The sequence below is a fragment of the Lycorma delicatula genome, chromosome 1, assembly GCF_047948215.1.
Source record: "Lycorma delicatula isolate Av1 chromosome 1, ASM4794821v1, whole genome shotgun sequence".
Lineage (NCBI taxonomy): Eukaryota > Metazoa > Arthropoda > Insecta > Hemiptera > Fulgoridae > Lycorma > Lycorma delicatula.
In genome coordinates this window covers 375258-392015 of record NC_134455.1, presented here as the reverse complement: position 1 = coordinate 392015, position 16758 = coordinate 375258, and the positions used below count along the sequence as shown (strand labels likewise).

The window sequence follows — 16758 nt, the reverse complement described above, 5'->3', positions numbered from 1 at the left end:
CTGCACATACACCCTTTAATTTCTTGGTAGGTACACCAGCCAAGGAGCATAATCCGCCAACCTGTATTTGAATTTTCTTTTGCACACAGCATCCTTAGCAAAGTAATAACTTTGAGATGGTGACCAAGTTTTTTAAAACTCTAATTTTTTTAGATGAGTTCATACTAAACAAATGCCCAAGCCAATGACCCACATCATTATCAAAATTCATTTGATCCCGTACACCAGAACCAGATGGTAGCGAAGACCCACTTGATTTTTCACCATTATTCTGCTTTGATTTCTCTTCTCTGTTGTTATCACTTTTGCTCCTACTTTTATCTAACTGCTTCCTCTTCTGTCACTTTAAAAGAAAATAAGTAAAATAAGTCACTTCCCAAAAAAACTAAATCAACTAAGAATTTAAGCTTCTGAACAGACTCTACTAGAAACTTTAAGCTTACAAATGGTTTTTATCATCTTTATACAATAATTTTTCAAAAAGTTAAATGTTTTGAAAATCAGTAAAAAAGTGTTTTTTACTGATTTTTTAAATGAACTTAACCTAAATATGAGTTGATTCAATTCATATTTAGTCTAAGTAGAAACAAGAATATTAGAATAATTAGAAAAAAAACAACAAAGAAACAGGTGGAATGGTGAAGTCTAACAGCCTGTGGCTGTGTACAGAACAAAATTAAAGTGAACAAACATGGTTCTGTTTGAGGTTAGAATCTTTGTGTTTAACATAACTTTTGTAGTGATGGAACTTGATCACAACAATAATTGGACTATTATGAATTTTGAGCCATTCACTACTTATTAGCTGTCGACATTTTAATGTTTTTTTTTTATTATTGATTGATATTAATTTTTATAAACGTTTAATATTTTGTACAAATTTGTTTTATTATTTGCAACTAGCAGAAGTACTAGTAGCAAAATCAAACATTTCAAAATTCAAAACCCTCTAATTAAGCAAAAGTAGCTCATTACAATTTTCAATCATTTTTTTTTAATTATTGGAGTATGCTGTACTAGTTATTACTTCCTTATTTAGTATTGTATGATTTTTCCTTAAAATTTCAATAATAAAAACAATCACTATTATTACAAACAAAAAAACAGTCTGTGCATTTCTTGAACATTTAAGGTTGCTTTAATTGATGCTTTTGCAGCTCAGACTCAAATGAAAGTAATATAGATACATAACTTTTGTGCTAAAAAAGTTTGTAATATTCATTGTAGATTGCTATTGTTACGGGATTGCGGTCTGAACTAGCTCAAATTAGTCAATTCACTCAACTGACTTATTTGCACTGACTGCATTACTTAAATAGGGAACAGAAGGTACTAGAACTTTCCCTTTAAATTCAACCTCAAACATTCTGTATTTTTCACCATCATTCTGCTTTGATTTCTCTTCTCCATTGTTATCACTCATCTTTGAGTTTTACCACTGACCATCCAGACCTTGAACTGCTAGTGTCCCCACTCATTCACCAGAGAGCGCTTCTGCCACGATTCAAACATGCTTTCTTGCCACGCAGTACTATTATAACCTGTTGATATTGAACTATTATTTTTTGTTTGACTAAATGATCCAAGGGGGGCAAGTGCTCCACCCATCCCACTGTGGTTACGCTTATGTGCAGGATTAATTTCTTCAAAAACATTTTTTATAATTATTAAAAATATGTTTATCCCTAGAAATAAACTCCTCTCTTTCAATTACATATATACACGCACACGCACCCACACACACACACACACACACACACACACATACCCAACTGTCTTTTCTCATGCATTCTGTCCAGATTTTTTATACTATTTATTTCTCTATTTATAAATGGTGAATTGATATTTTAGCATAATGTACTTTCTAATCATTACAATAATTACTAATTTCTGGTCAGTATTTTTGAAAATTATTTCCATAAACTTATAATTATTTAGGTTTCATCTTTTTATTTCTTTATGTAATTTTATCTTTAATTGTATTTTTATTCCTACAGTCTGATCTCCCTTCATTGTATACAAATTTAGAAATATGATTTTTACAAGAATTTTCTGTAAATAAATAAATTTTCTACTAATGTTTTTCATTCTATTGCTCATCTGAACAAATATTTTCAGACTTAATTTATTTCAAGAATTGGTTATTATTATTTAATAACAAAAAAAAATAAAAATATATAAAAAACTAGTGGTAATTATGTAGAAGTGGATTGATCCAGGCTGGTAGGGAGGACTCATCTATTGAGTTCTTTCAAGATATGGATCTATAATGATTCTGTTTTTGGGTCCTGATAAGTGAATTTTAAAATATTTTTTCCAGTTATTACTATCCTTCACTTTTAAGACTCATGAAAAAAATTATTTAAAGTGGTGCATTAAATAAATAGAAAAATTTAGTAAATGTGTTTAATAATGTAAGTTGGTGCATTAAATAAATAGAATAATTTTGTAAATGTATTTAATAATGTACATGCTTTAGGAAAGTACAGCTACGTTATTGCTAACTTTTTTATTTATTTTTTTTTTAGATTGAATACAGATTTAAAGGTTAGTGAATTTTGCTGTGCACTAGAAAGTAGTAATGCACTTGGAATAATAAAAAGATTTGATGTTGTTATTGATGCATCAGATAATATTGCTACACGTTATTTATTAAATGATGCCTGTGTTTTATCTGGTAAACCACTTGTTTCTGGTAGCGACAGATGGAAGGTCAATTAACTGTTTATAACTATAAAGGTGGTCCGTGTTATCGTTGTCTGTATCCTCAACCTCCACCACCTGAGACAGTAAATAATTGCTCAGATGCTGGTGTTTTAGGAGTTGGTAAATATAATCATTTTATTTTGCATATTTTTTTATCTAGTAACAAGATAATAAACAAATTGATAGGTCACACATCTTACCAATGTGTATAATAAGCGATAATTCAAATAAAATAGATGTTAGTGCACATAGAAACACTTATTGAAAATGAAGTATGCAGACTATTTTTATTGAATCATGCTATTTGCATTAAATTATGCAGAATATTTTCATTGAGTTGAGAAAACTAAATGTTTTTATTGATATGTTCAATTTAAAAATGGTCAACATATTTTATATCATGTTGGATACATCTATTATCAGCTTGATTTTACTCTGTCATATTCTTTATACAAGAATGTAATCCCATTCGTGATAGATTATTTAAAATTGTATATTAAACATACTAAACACATTATCCTTCATAAAGTTATTTATTAATGGTTCTGTAGCAGTAAAAATTTCATTGCAGTTAAGGGAAGTCATGGCTGTTAAAAAAAAAAAAAAAAATACTCTGAGTGTGGAAAGAGATTTAGCTTGACACACTCTCAGACACTTAATAACAAATCTCAGTACTATTAACAAGCTGCTAGCATCAGTATAATACAAAGAACTTACATCCCTTATTTGTAGTATAAATTACTCTTCTAAAATACTTTTTAGAAGAGTTAATACAATAATTTTAGATGAAAATGTTGGCAGTTTTACCTATTGTTGTTGTTTTATAATCAGCTGATATAATTTTCTATTTCTTTTTTGTGAGCAGTTAGTTATTTTTGGTTATGTTTTTTATTAAGAAGGAATGGTTTTGAACATGGAAGAAAGGATTTTTATCATGGAGAATTATTTAACAACTAAATCTTGTTTTGTGCCAAGAAGTTTTTCAATTGCAATTCCTGGGTAAGAATGTATCAAATAAATCTTCAATTCATCATTTGATAAAGAAATATAGAGGGACTGGTTCTGTTTGCATTCAGAGATATAACCGGAAACATTCACTTCTTAATAACAAAACATTGGAAGATGTTAGTGTAAGCTTTTCAAACTCGCATAAATCATTACAAAAATTTACACAACAAAATGGAATAACTCTGTATAGTGCATTTAAAACTATCCAGCTACTTAACTTAAAGCTGTACCAAATTAATATATCATGAATTACACCAGTTGATTTTGCTGCTAGGCTTCACTACTGTCAGTGGTTTAATCAGTTTGTTTGGGAAAGCATAAAAGTGTTGGATAATGTATTTTTACAGATGAGGCTTGGTTTCATTTGAGTGGTTACATTAATAGTCAGAATGATCACTACTAGAGGTGCAATAATCCTCACATCATCCATTCATAACCTCTACACCCACAGAAAATTGTTGTGTGGTGAGCAGTTTTCGGGTGAAGAATAATTGGCCTCATATTCTTTAAAAACACTCTTAATGCAGACCTCTACCAAGAAATTGTAATGTAACTTATTGCAAATCTAGAATTCAATAAGATAGATTTGTGGTTTGAACAAGATGGGGCACATCTCGCATGCCAAGAGCAACAATGGACCTTCAGAGAAATTTCTTTGATGAAAGAGTAATATTGACTGCCTTATGGCCAGCTAGGTCACCTGAAATTTTTCCTGCAGATTTTTCTTTCTCTGGAGATATCTAAAAGGTTGTGCATTCAAAAATAATCCATATACCACTGAAGAACTGAAAACCAACATAACTAAAGAATTACGGGAAATTGGAAGAGTTATACTTTGAAAGGTTGCACGGAATATGAAGAAGAAGGTAAAGGCTTGCATTAATGAAAACGGTGGACACTTTCAACGTTTATTATAAAAAAATTTGATCTCAATATTGTTTGGCACAAATAATTATAATGTTTATAACTAATGACATTAAATATAGCACATTATTTTTCTTTAAATTGGGTTGTGTTTTAAAACAATCACTCTATAATAGTTATTTTATTATATTCCTTATATACTGAATAATGTTCGATTAATATTTTGATATTGTTATACTATCTTTACCTCATAAATTTTAAATAATCAATAATATTTTCACCTTGCATTTTTAGAGTAAATACATTAAGCTGCTAAAAATGAGTATTTATTTTTAAATTCTTTTAGTATTATAATTATTGCCATACCTAAATTACTTACAAAAAATATTTTTCAAATATTAAGATATGTTAAGATAAAATTACAGAAATAAACTTTGTTGTTTAGTTACCTCATTTGATGAAATGACCAACTTCATGCACCAAAGCATAAGTTAGATTAGCGACACGGCAAGAATCTCAAGAAATTGAAACCGTTTCATTTACCATTTTTCTCATTACTTGTAAACAAAAGGTTATGTAGGAATTATCTCATAATCCAATTGATATATGTTTACTGGCTTCAAAAAAAAATTCGTAGCAGCTTATAAATCATTGAACCATTTTTGATGAGACTGGAATTTTATCAAAATTTCACCCAAATTGATCTCATTTATTTAAATTTAAAAAAAAAAATTAAAAAGAGCCAGAGTCCATTTTTACAGATTTAACTATAACCATTTTTACAAATGAAATACTTATTTTATGTCTGTATTTATTTTTGAAAGTTGATATTTTTAAAAATTGGTTTGAATAACACAGTATTGTTCTTGTACTTAGAAAATTAAACTGTAAGTTTAAGTTCTCCCATTTTACTAAATGTTTTCCTGATGCGATTCATTATTTGATTTGAGTATATGTAGAGAATTACTAAAAACAAAAATGGCCCGTTAAAAAATTACTAAAATGTTAATGGCCTGTCTGTTTTTAACTTCTGGAAATGTCTTTCACACTAACAAAATAAAAATGACAGAGGAACATAGTAAAATATGATTATTGTAAGATGTGTGAACAGTTATTGTTCCGTGTAATATTTTTATGTTTCATGTTGTTTGTTGAACTCACTTTTACCTTCTACAGGTAAGTAGTTCAATTCCTTTGTTTAGTTAGGTATTTTCAGTCTTGCTTAAGACTCAGTGAGATGTGTTTTGCTTTGAGTTCATTAAATAGTAGTACATCGATGGGAATGTCACTTGTGGCATTTGCATCGGTGACATCCTGGCTGAGGCAGACTGGAATATGTCAAAAGCCGAGGTTTCGAAGATGACCTCTGGTAAAGCCCATAAGGTCTTGGAACAGAGGGGGTGATGAGGGTATCTTTCCCCAAGGGATCAGGATGATGTGTAAACAGCATGCCATTTGATAAGTTCAGTATTAATATTATTAACTAGTACATTTAGACATTTAGGATCGACATGGAATAGTTGTTGAAACTAAAAATAAAAATACATTCTGCTGTTAGTATGTTTTTCTTTATTAAAATTTCAGTAGTACATTTTAAAATAGTTCAAGAAGTAGAAAAAATATCTTATCTTTTTTTCATACATATTTTTTTTATGTGTTATTTAATTTAAAATAATCGTTAGTTTCTGATTCTTTTTAATGTATGATTTTAAATTCTGACAGTTCTGTTTCTTGTTTCAAGACTTTATTGCCTTAAAGTGCTTACCACAATTTTGAATCTCAGCCATAAGCCAACTATTACTGAGACTATTTGTTAATTAATAATGACTTCATTAATTAACAAATATGATGTTAAGAAATTTGTTCTAAAATAGTAAAAAGTTCCATGAATTAACTGCATTTAAATCTTAGTATAGCAAAATCTTTAAATAGCTCCCATAAGAGCTGATCGGCAATATTGTTAACATTTCATCCAGTTAATGAATTAATTCAAATAGGAACTAATTCTAAAGCTTTTATGACTTTTTAGACAAAAGGTTATTCTAGGTTTTTTACATATTATTTCTATTAGTTCACTTTTTTCTTTAGTCCCTGGAGTAATTGGAGTATTACAAGCATTAGAAGCTATCAAAGTTCTTCTGGGTCACAATGGTACCTTAGGATCACGATTGTTATTATTTGATGGCTCTGATACACAGTTTCGCAATGTAAAATTACGGTCAAAGAATGGTGACTGTGTTGTATGTGGAACATCACCAACTATCACTGAATTAATCGACTATGTAGAATTTTGTGGATCATCACCAAATGACAAGGTAAAGATTTAATCATAACTTATTTTTCGGAATTAAAAATACTTTTCATACTAATCATTCCTTGTAACAAGCAGGATTTTTGTTTTGAAAATTTGTGGTATTTAAATGGTTAAGTACATTTTCAAAAAGTACATTGACTGATACTAAATGAAAATATCAGCCTCCTCTACCTTAAAACATCTCACCAGTTTTAAACCCTGAAATGGAAACATTTTCCTTCTTGTCTGGTATTTTCTATAAGATTTTATTTCATTTCTTTTGGGTTGAACATAAAATTTCATTTAATCACTCAACATCTTTGCTATCATCATCTAACCATTTTCATATGCTAGTCCTTACATTCACATTGATATCTTAGAAGATTGCTTGTTTATTTACATTAACATGACAAATTAACATGACTATAAGTGTATTTTATTAATCCATTGATAAATTTTGAAAAATTTGATAGTGTGTAAAAACAAAATTGAAGTCTGACTTATAAACCACTTATTTGATCTGTAAGTAATTATAAAAAAATGGATTCATCACTCATTTAACAATTTTTTTTTCTTAATTAATTCATATGTATCCGTTTATATCCGGTTTCTCTCTATACCAAATTCAGTTAGCTTATATAGTTGAAAAAACAAACTGTGCATATGAGAGTTCAGGCGCCTGATTCACAAGCATCTCCTGTAAATTCTGATGCATATAAAAAAAAAACTATGTGATTTAATTTTCAGTAACCACACGCTATTATATTTTACAAAAATTGTACATATATTTTAAATTTAAATAAATAAATTATACTAATGTGATTATTGTGTTGTATATAGATACAATCACGTTATGAATCACCACTGATACAAAGGACATGACTCAGCAGAAACACGATGAAATCACTAATAAAACAACATTTGTTTATTCTTCACTCTACAAACTTACTGATAGTTGTTAATGAAAGAAAAAGTACCCAACTTTTATAAAGCTTATGCATAATTGTGAGGTAACACTCTTATCAAATTAAAGAATGACATTACCAGTTTAAATAAATTTCATTAAATAGTGATCTGCATATGAAGACTGACAAATAACCAAAATCTGGTTAATAAAGTGTACTGTTTGATCATGAAAGACTATTTTACTTTGGCTCTACCATTCAGAAAATTACTAATGATGCACCCTCAGAAGTGGTTGCAGATCTATTTCAAATCTGTTTTGAGATGAATAGAAAGACCATCCATTGTTGATGTTGGAGTACATCATTGGTGATCATGACTTCATGGAGACCATGAGAGTCTATATATGTATGTGTGTATATATATATGTTAGACATGATTTCAAAGTAAGGTTTGTTTTGTTTTGCCTATGTACTTGATATAAACAGATGGTACTGCATAGCTCAGTTATTTCAATCAATAGTCAGCTGGTAGTAACAGAAGTTTAGAAATTATTGGTTGTTTATATTCATCAATGAGTGCTACAATTCATGATCCTGCAAAATGTGAAATCAAGAGAAAAATGATTATACATCACTTATAATGTTGAAGAATTTAATAAATATATAGCAATTTATTAAATATACCGGTACTTTACATATTCTCCATATTAACATGTTTTACATATTAAAATAACTCAACTATAAACGGTAATTACTGAATTTATTATTTAAGTAATCAAAACATTATTGTTAATTAGTCATGGTTAGTGAGCTAAGTGAGCATAGGTTGTGTTTGGTTAAATTATATTGATGTGAACATTAAATACACAATTATATATGTTAATTGCGATATATTTATTAAAGTTTCAAAAATTGAAGCCAATTATTCATAACTAGTGATTATGCATAATCACCGGATTATTCATATTTACCGTAACATGTAATATTATTTTACTAAAATTAATGTTTTTAAGATTCATGTTATTCCTCCGTACTGTTAAATTATATTTAAATGCTATTAAATAAACCACCTAGAACAGAATATTGAGATAGACATTTCTTATATTAATTTTACATTACAGTACTTTCATGGGATCCCAAATCCTCAGTCATGATTGAAATAATTCTGTTATTGCATAATAAAAATTAAAAAATAAAAATACTAAAATAATGAAAATTTTGTATTAATTTACATGAATGCTGCTATTTGTTGCACTTATCCGGTTTTTTTATCTAATAGAATTTAAAAATAATTATATATATATATATTTTTATTATTTTTTTTTTTTTTGAAAATTCAAATAATTCATTCACATATTGACCAGTGTGCTAATAAAATTTAATATTATTTGAAATATAAACCAGAAAACACACTAATTAGTTAACTTACCATATTAATTTGCAATATAATCAATTTTTCCAGTATCCTGCATTTTATAACTTTTTATATTTTTTATAACTGCATTAAAACTATTCTTTTGATTGAAATTTTGAATTTTATTATGAATTGCATATAAATTTTGCTGTCCAGTACTGGAATGATTTAATTTTTAAAACATAGGATTTTTCCTTGTTCTATTATCACCATTGCCAACTGTTAGATTGCATTTTTATTAAGCTTTTATTTAAATCATCTTCGAATGTGATCTGGTGGTTCAACATTTTATATTTGTGTTTATATTTACAAATGTAATATTTCTTGAGTATATTATTTTGCTAGCATTATTACAAACTTCCACAATCTCTAAATTATTTATATATATTTTATTTTATGTATATATATGTATGACACAGATACCAAAGATCACTCATCATAATGATAGTCTATATGATCCCCAAGGAAGGCCAAAGAAAGCAAAAACAGTACAGCACAAAGTGAAGATGTTTGATTTTTTACTGCCGCAGAGTTGCAAGTCATAAATTTATTACAGAAAAGGGAACTGTTAACAGACACTATTATTAAGAGTTTTTTCTTCATATATGTGATGCATTTTGGCTGGGGAGACTAGACACATGGGAGGTAATATTGCATTATGATTACATCTGTACCCATGCTACAGATCTGATTCAGAAGTTCTAGGTCGAGCACAAAATTGTCCTGGTTCATTTAGCTCCATATTTTTTAGTCATGGCTCCTTAGATTTCTAATCATTTGCAAGGTGAAGTTGCAGCTTAAAGGGTCATACTTTGAGAGCTAAATTAGTTTATAAAGAAGAATATGTCAATATAACTGATAGCCAAACCAAAAGAGGAATTCTGGAAACTTTAGAGTCACAATGAGATAGAAAGAGAGAAAAATTAAAAACAAACAGATAAGCTATTTTTTCCCATGATTCCAAATTGTGATCATTTTAAGTTATACCCCCTCATATGTACATTTTTAATTAAAAATCTTGTCATCTTCAGTTTTTTAAAAGGATTTATAAATTTTTATTTTAGGATAAAGGAATTAAACTTTTGAATGATGAAAGAATAACTGCTCAAGAATTAGCTAGGAAAATGAAATCGGATGAAAAATTTGTTTTATTAGATGTAAGAAGCAATAGCGAATTTGAAATTTGTGCCCTACCTGATTCAGTTAATGTTCCTTTATCAATAGCTGAGAAAGAGATTGGATTAGACATGATTAAAGAGCAAATAGTTAAAATACAACATAGCAGTGATCATGAAAGAATATCTGGTAAGTAAATAAATAACATTTTTATAATTTGACCATTAAGGTATTTTATAATCAGGGTGTCTAAAGTTTAAGAATGAGTTTATGAAATTCATTCAAACTTTTTTTTATAAATTTCAAAACATTTTACTGTAATCCCATAATTTAAATGGGGGTTATAAATCAATAGCTCCATATAAAAAAAAACCACATAAACTAAAACATTAGCTTAGTATGAAATTTGACTAAAACCTGCTCTTGTAATTATTATAGAATGTAATTTAAAAAAATTAATTAGTTATTTTTAAAAAAAAATTATTTTGAAATAATTAGATTTCCTCAATCATTTTGAATACTTCAAAGACAGTTGTTTAGGTAAATTAGCTTCAGTTTTTTTTATTTAATCAGTTATCATCTAGGAATAGATCATTTTCAGTTTTCTCTGATTGCTTACAATCAGACATTCTGGTGTTTGTTTTTATATTTTGGGTATTTCTCATTATGTGGTTTCATTTTAAGCATAACATCTTTTTTTAATTATATGTGGCCTAATCTATTTCTATTTCAGTTTGGTCTAATGATTGTTCATGTTCACAATGTTACTAACAATTAAAAAAAAACTGTTCCAAAAGTCACTCATTTAAAAGTCTATACTGACTTGAAAATTAAATTTACTGACCAAATAGTAATTTAATGTAAATAAAAATATTTCTGCTTATAATAGCCCTTTCTATTATTTACAAATAAAGTTTTCTACATTAAGAAATGTATATTCCCTAATTACTAATGTATTATTTAAGGGACTACTGTACACTCTAAATTCAAATTTTATAAGTGCATTTTGTAGTTTAATAAAGTATCAATGAAGCATGAAAATGAAGCAGAGTATTTTTGGACCATATCAGGATTTAAGAATCCCAGAGTTTATGATTGAAGTGGTATTTTAGTGTCTTGGTAGGCTTTTATTATTATTTAGTATCATTTTCCTGTTTAAATTTGTTGAAATTTTTTTAAATTATCAATAATTTCATTCTTTCACAATTTTCACTGTTCATAATTAAAACTGTATTTTACCAGAAAATATATTTCTATTATTAACCAAAATATTATATTACATAAAAGAAAAAAATATTTTAGATTATTATGTGAAGCAAAATCTTTTTCAGTGATATTCAAAATTACTGCTATCTAAATCAAGAACAACAGCATCTTACAGTTTAAGTTTTTGTTGCTAAATTGCATTCTGTTAATTCACAATGAGTCAATGTATTCTAGAAATTTCAGATTTTAAATACAATCAAATAAAATTGTCTTAATAACACATTTAAGTATGAAGTCAGAAAGAATATCTCATTTATTAGGAAAATCTGAATGCATTGTAGCTTTTAGAATAACTACATTCTCAGCTTGTAGTTATATACTGTACTTAGAAACAAAAGATGATCATACATGTAACCTAAAAAATGATGAATTGAACAAATATGCAAGAAACACATAATCTATTTATTTAATAACAACATTTATTGAAATGTACTACATTTTAACCACATCTGTAATGTGTATAACAACAATGTTATCATTGATGATAAAAATATTGAAATCACTTCTTCCAAATAAAAAGTCAAAAAATGTTTAAACGGTTCAACTAGGGACATCAAATCAAGAACTAGAAAAGAGGATTACATATATTTCAGTTTTTTTTTAAAAGAATATTATTGTTTTTTACTATATCAGACAGAAATTAAAAAGAATACATTGCTCTTACATGTGAATATAATGTATGCTTTATTTTGATTTCATTAATAATTTATTTCATTTCATTAATTTGAAATTAATTTTCTTATGCACTCCGATGGTATTTTTTCAATATTTTCATATGGTCCTGTAAGGTAAAAAGGAGTTAATGAACTTTACACAAACACACACACTATTTAAGCGAGTGTACAATTATTTTATCATGTTTTTATTTAAAAATTATTGTAATAATTCCCAGTTAAAAAAGTCATAGAAAAATCCATTAAAATTACATAAATTAAGTCAGTAATGTACTTTATTCAACTCTTCAAAGCCATGGATTCACTATCAATAGCCAATGCAAAAGTTATGTGAACAGTCTTATTAAGTGTCTTATTCAGTGGCGGCTCATGTATAAGCACTGTGGAACTGCAGCACTCCTATTTCCATTGATATTATCGATAAAATTTAATATAATATCCTTTTTTCTTTAATTATTTCTTTATACTTGTACAATATATAATATTTAAGCTTAATGAAAAAACTGGGGGATGCTTTATGAAAAATATACAAAAATCTTTGTATGGAACTGTGCGCTTCACAGTTCCAGCAGTGGTGGTGTTTGGCTGTTGTGCGCATGCGCATATAGGAAGCTCCATGCAAGGCTGCGAGGGAGAGAGAAGGCTGGCATGGTGGTGGAAGGTAGTTTTTTTTGTTTACTCCGCAAGTGTGTGGACATTCTTGTTCGTTCACTTTTCTAGTAGTTTAGTCAGTGGAAGGAATATGAAAGTGGTTTAGTTGTTTTTACATAAAAAAAATTAATTAGTAATTAGTAAAAGCTAATTATGTATTTGTTTCTGTGTACATAGAAATTTAAACCATTGAACTATAGTGTTTTTTAAGTAGACATTTTATTAAGTTATTATCTAATAATACTAAAAAATATTGTCTGTATTGACATTTTATTATTTATTCGGTTAAATAATTGAACACGCTTAAAATCTATGTACCAGAATATTTATAAGTTGCTTTTATATGAATCGATAAGTTTCATATTAAAGTTTGTTAATTTAATGGGTTCAAATGATTTTTGTTAATAATAATTATTATGTATTTTGAAATACATTAGGCAACATATTTAATAAAATTACACGCATGAATAATTATGTAACATTGTAATAGTTGTTGGTAACCTGACAAGACTCTCATGTCACATTTGAAAATGACATGGCCATTCTCAAGAATAACAAGTATCCTATAATAGACAAAAGGAATGTGAGGAGAGGAGAGAATGTGTAGGAAGCAGTTACAGGACATATTTTCCTGTTAAGTCTTCACTCTGGCAAATGTGGTTGCAAATCAGCATGCCAAGCCTATTGAAAAGGAGATATTCAGCCCTTCAAATGACGTGTTCTCTTTGTTCAACATAGCGGCTGATAATGATGTAGTGGATATCATTATCAGAGAAGGCATCTTGATTAGCTTCCTGAAATACCAACTGTATTTCGGTTGCATTATATGTCATAGCTGAAAGAATGTTGGCTCTTACATAACAGCAATTGTGCACACCTACACAATTTCATTCTCCAAATTTTTTATGAAATTAAAAATTTGAGGAATAAACATGTTATTACCTATTAGTAAACGTTTGAGTTTCATACTCTCATTACAAAAGACATATTAAACTGTAGAATTAGTAAAGTGGAAGGATAATCTTATTTAATAACTAATCAATTTTTATATAATAAAATTAAGATATTTATATTAATACAGAATTATTTTGATTGACTTTTGTTTAGTATATGTTTTATGTCGCCGAGGTAATGATTCTCAAAAGGCAGTGAGATTGCTTAACAGTAAACTCCAAGATCTATCACTTAACATAAAAGATGTAAAAGGTGGCCTGCATAGCTGGACACATACTGTTGATGATACATTTCCTATTTATTGATTTGTCATAGAATTATTCACTTTAATAATAATTAAAACAATTATTTTACTGTATACTTATCTGCTTATTTATTCTAGTGAACATGTATAATCCTTAGTTTTTCTACATTTCTTTATCCCTTATTAATCCTCACTTTTACTTCCATGCATTTAATTTTACTACAGCACTGATTTCCTGCAAACGATTCTCTCCTTATCTTTTTTCCACTTGATGTGGAATCAGGATATTTACAATTTAGCTTAAAGTTAAAGATTCAGAATTAGTTTTGATATTGCATCATATTTAGTTGTTAGATAAAAAATTCAAGAGATTATACACAAAAAAATATTTGGAAGCAAAAATGTAAACTTAGTGCTTTGCGTGTAATGTAAACTTAATACTGATTTGTGTGTTGAAAAGAATTAAACTCTCAAATCATGCATTTTTTGATACAACCTTAAATCAAGGAAAATAAGATATAGGTAACAATAAGATATAAGAAGGTTTAGAAAACGAAAATGATGTTTTTAATGGTATTTCAAATAGTTCATTTGAGAAAAATGGTTTGAAACTGAATCTTTTAGTCATTGGAAATTAATAAACTTATAAAATTCTAATTTACTTTTAAATAATCAATTAAATTTGAATATTTCACCATTGTTGAATATATGAATGTGAGACGGTCTTCATAAACACCAACCCCTTTTTCTGAATTTACCTGCTATTTTTATTACTGATACGTGTGTATACACTCCCTGTTGTTGCTCTTTATGCATTTGCTTTTTCCTTTGTAATGTATTTTTAAGATACTGTGTACCAAAATAGCTGTCCTGATTTTTAAAAAATAAATTTTGTGAATATCATTTTTATTTTCATTTTGTGATGTGGAGTCGTTTGTTAAATAATTTGCATTTCTTTTAATTAATACAACACCAAAAATAGGTATAAATATTACTAACAGTAGATATAAAATTATTATATTGACATGGTAGTTCTTGCCTTGTCTTGTGACCTTCATCTCATATTTGCCAGTCATTTTTTGTCAGTATTTTCAGAGTTAAACATATACTTCAGTATAATTATTCTGAATGGTTTAGCCTTTTTTTAAAAAAAAAATTAAAAAAGGATTCTTTTACTTTTGGTTTGTTTTTCTGTTAATTGTTAATTCAATTCATTAATTTGAATTGCAAAGAAACAATATTTAATTACAATCTTATTTATACATATTTTTTAACAATTTAGAATAATACTATGTTATTAATGTTATTAACATATTTATATTTTAATTTTTGTATTTAAATTTTTTGCCATTTATAAATATTTTCAAGATGAATAAAGTATTATTCACTTTTAACATTAAAAGTTTTACTATACTAGTTAGTGATTACTACTACATTGTATATGATTAAATTATTTAATAATAAATGGAATAATTTAGTGTAGTAGTAGTACATAAAAAGTTCTTAATTAATTTTAACTTAGAGAAACTCCTTTCACCACTTGCTACAGTTATTGGTATCGTTAGCAATAGTAAGGCTTGGTGCAAAATTTAATTTTGTAATTAAGCTCTGTACATTGCATAGGCTTTCTTTTTTTGCCCAAAATCACAGATACTACTGAAGTTTCCTCTGCTAATTCTACTCCATTTATTTATGTCAACAGAATCACTATCAGCTAAAATACATTCTAAATTCTTCATGTGTTGTAGTAACATTTCTTTGAACATGGTATTTAAATAGTATATATTAAATTAAATTTTAAGTTGAAAATAGTTACTATGATTAAGTTGTTCAAATCTAGTGCATTTAATACTTGATGGATTGTAAAATTAAAAAAAATTATTTTATATTTTTCTTTTCAATCTTCGATGGGTTCATGCTTCATATGAGAAGTTCTTTTTCTTCTTCTTCTTACGCAGTGTTGTGTTATTGTTGATCAAAAATTAGCCTTCATGTCAATTTCGGTAGCAAGTTCTGATTACCGGCAAGAGGCTGGTGGGTCTTTAACTGTTGACCTCACATCCTTTTGTGATTTTAAGAGCATCCTCACCAAAGCCACCTTCCAACAAGTCGGAAAGCAACCCCCAGAGTATAGTAAGTAACGCCTGGTAAGTAACCACAGATGTTAAAGTTTGGTGACAAACCGCATCGAACACTGAACTGCACATGCAATGGCTTTTTGGCCGGTAACATGATTTCGCTAGCTGCCAAGTGTTGCGCTACAACTCGCGCATGGAGTCTTACCAAAACTGAGTTTGGCTTCCTTGATGATATGAATGTACTCATTACGGGCGTGCCAGTAGATCCTCAGAACGCACGTCATATATGATAATCCCCGTTAGGGGGCGACGCTGGTATCTTCTCCTAGCAGACCTAACTCCTGCACGCAGCATGCTAAGGTCAGAGGAACACTACTTTTTTCCCGTTTTCTGCCTGCGTTTAACAGACTGTTCTCTGGAAGCAGCGGTCATGACAGCTCCAGACACTCTCCGATCAGTGGACTGGCCACTACCTAAGGGTCAGTCCATTAGCTGAGGCCACCAATCATCTGGCAATCAAGACTGGCATCGCAGCCAGTCTTGATGGCCCGGCCGAATTGTTCAGCTATAAATTCCACCTCCTCC

General features: G+C 28.4%; 1 protein-coding gene across 1 annotated transcript; it reads left to right on the top strand.

Moving 5' to 3' along the window:
- The first annotated feature begins 2557 nt into the window (after positions 1-2557).
- On the top strand, positions 2558-14183 carry LOC142334349 (adenylyltransferase and sulfurtransferase MOCS3-like). Its single transcript, XM_075382362.1, has 4 exons — positions 2558-2826; positions 6667-6893; positions 10255-10495; positions 14005-14183. The coding sequence occupies exons 1-4, from the start codon at positions 2706-2708 to the stop codon at positions 14154-14156; spliced, it is 741 nt and encodes a 246-aa protein (XP_075238477.1). The 5' UTR covers positions 2558-2705; the 3' UTR covers positions 14157-14183.
- Positions 14184-16758: the final 2575 nt, after the last annotated feature.

Coding starts and splice junctions, on each gene's coding strand:
- LOC142334349 (XM_075382362.1), top strand. CDS start 2,706: ATGGAAGGTCAATTAACTGTTTATAACTATAAAGGTGGTCCGTGTTAT. Junction 6,894..10,254: donor GATCATCACCAAATGACAAG/GTAAAGATTTAA, acceptor TTTTTATTTTAG/GATAAAGGAATTAAACTTTT. Junction 10,496..14,004: donor TGATCATGAAAGAATATCTG/GTAAGTAAATAA, acceptor ACTTTTGTTTAG/TATATGTTTTATGTCGCCGA.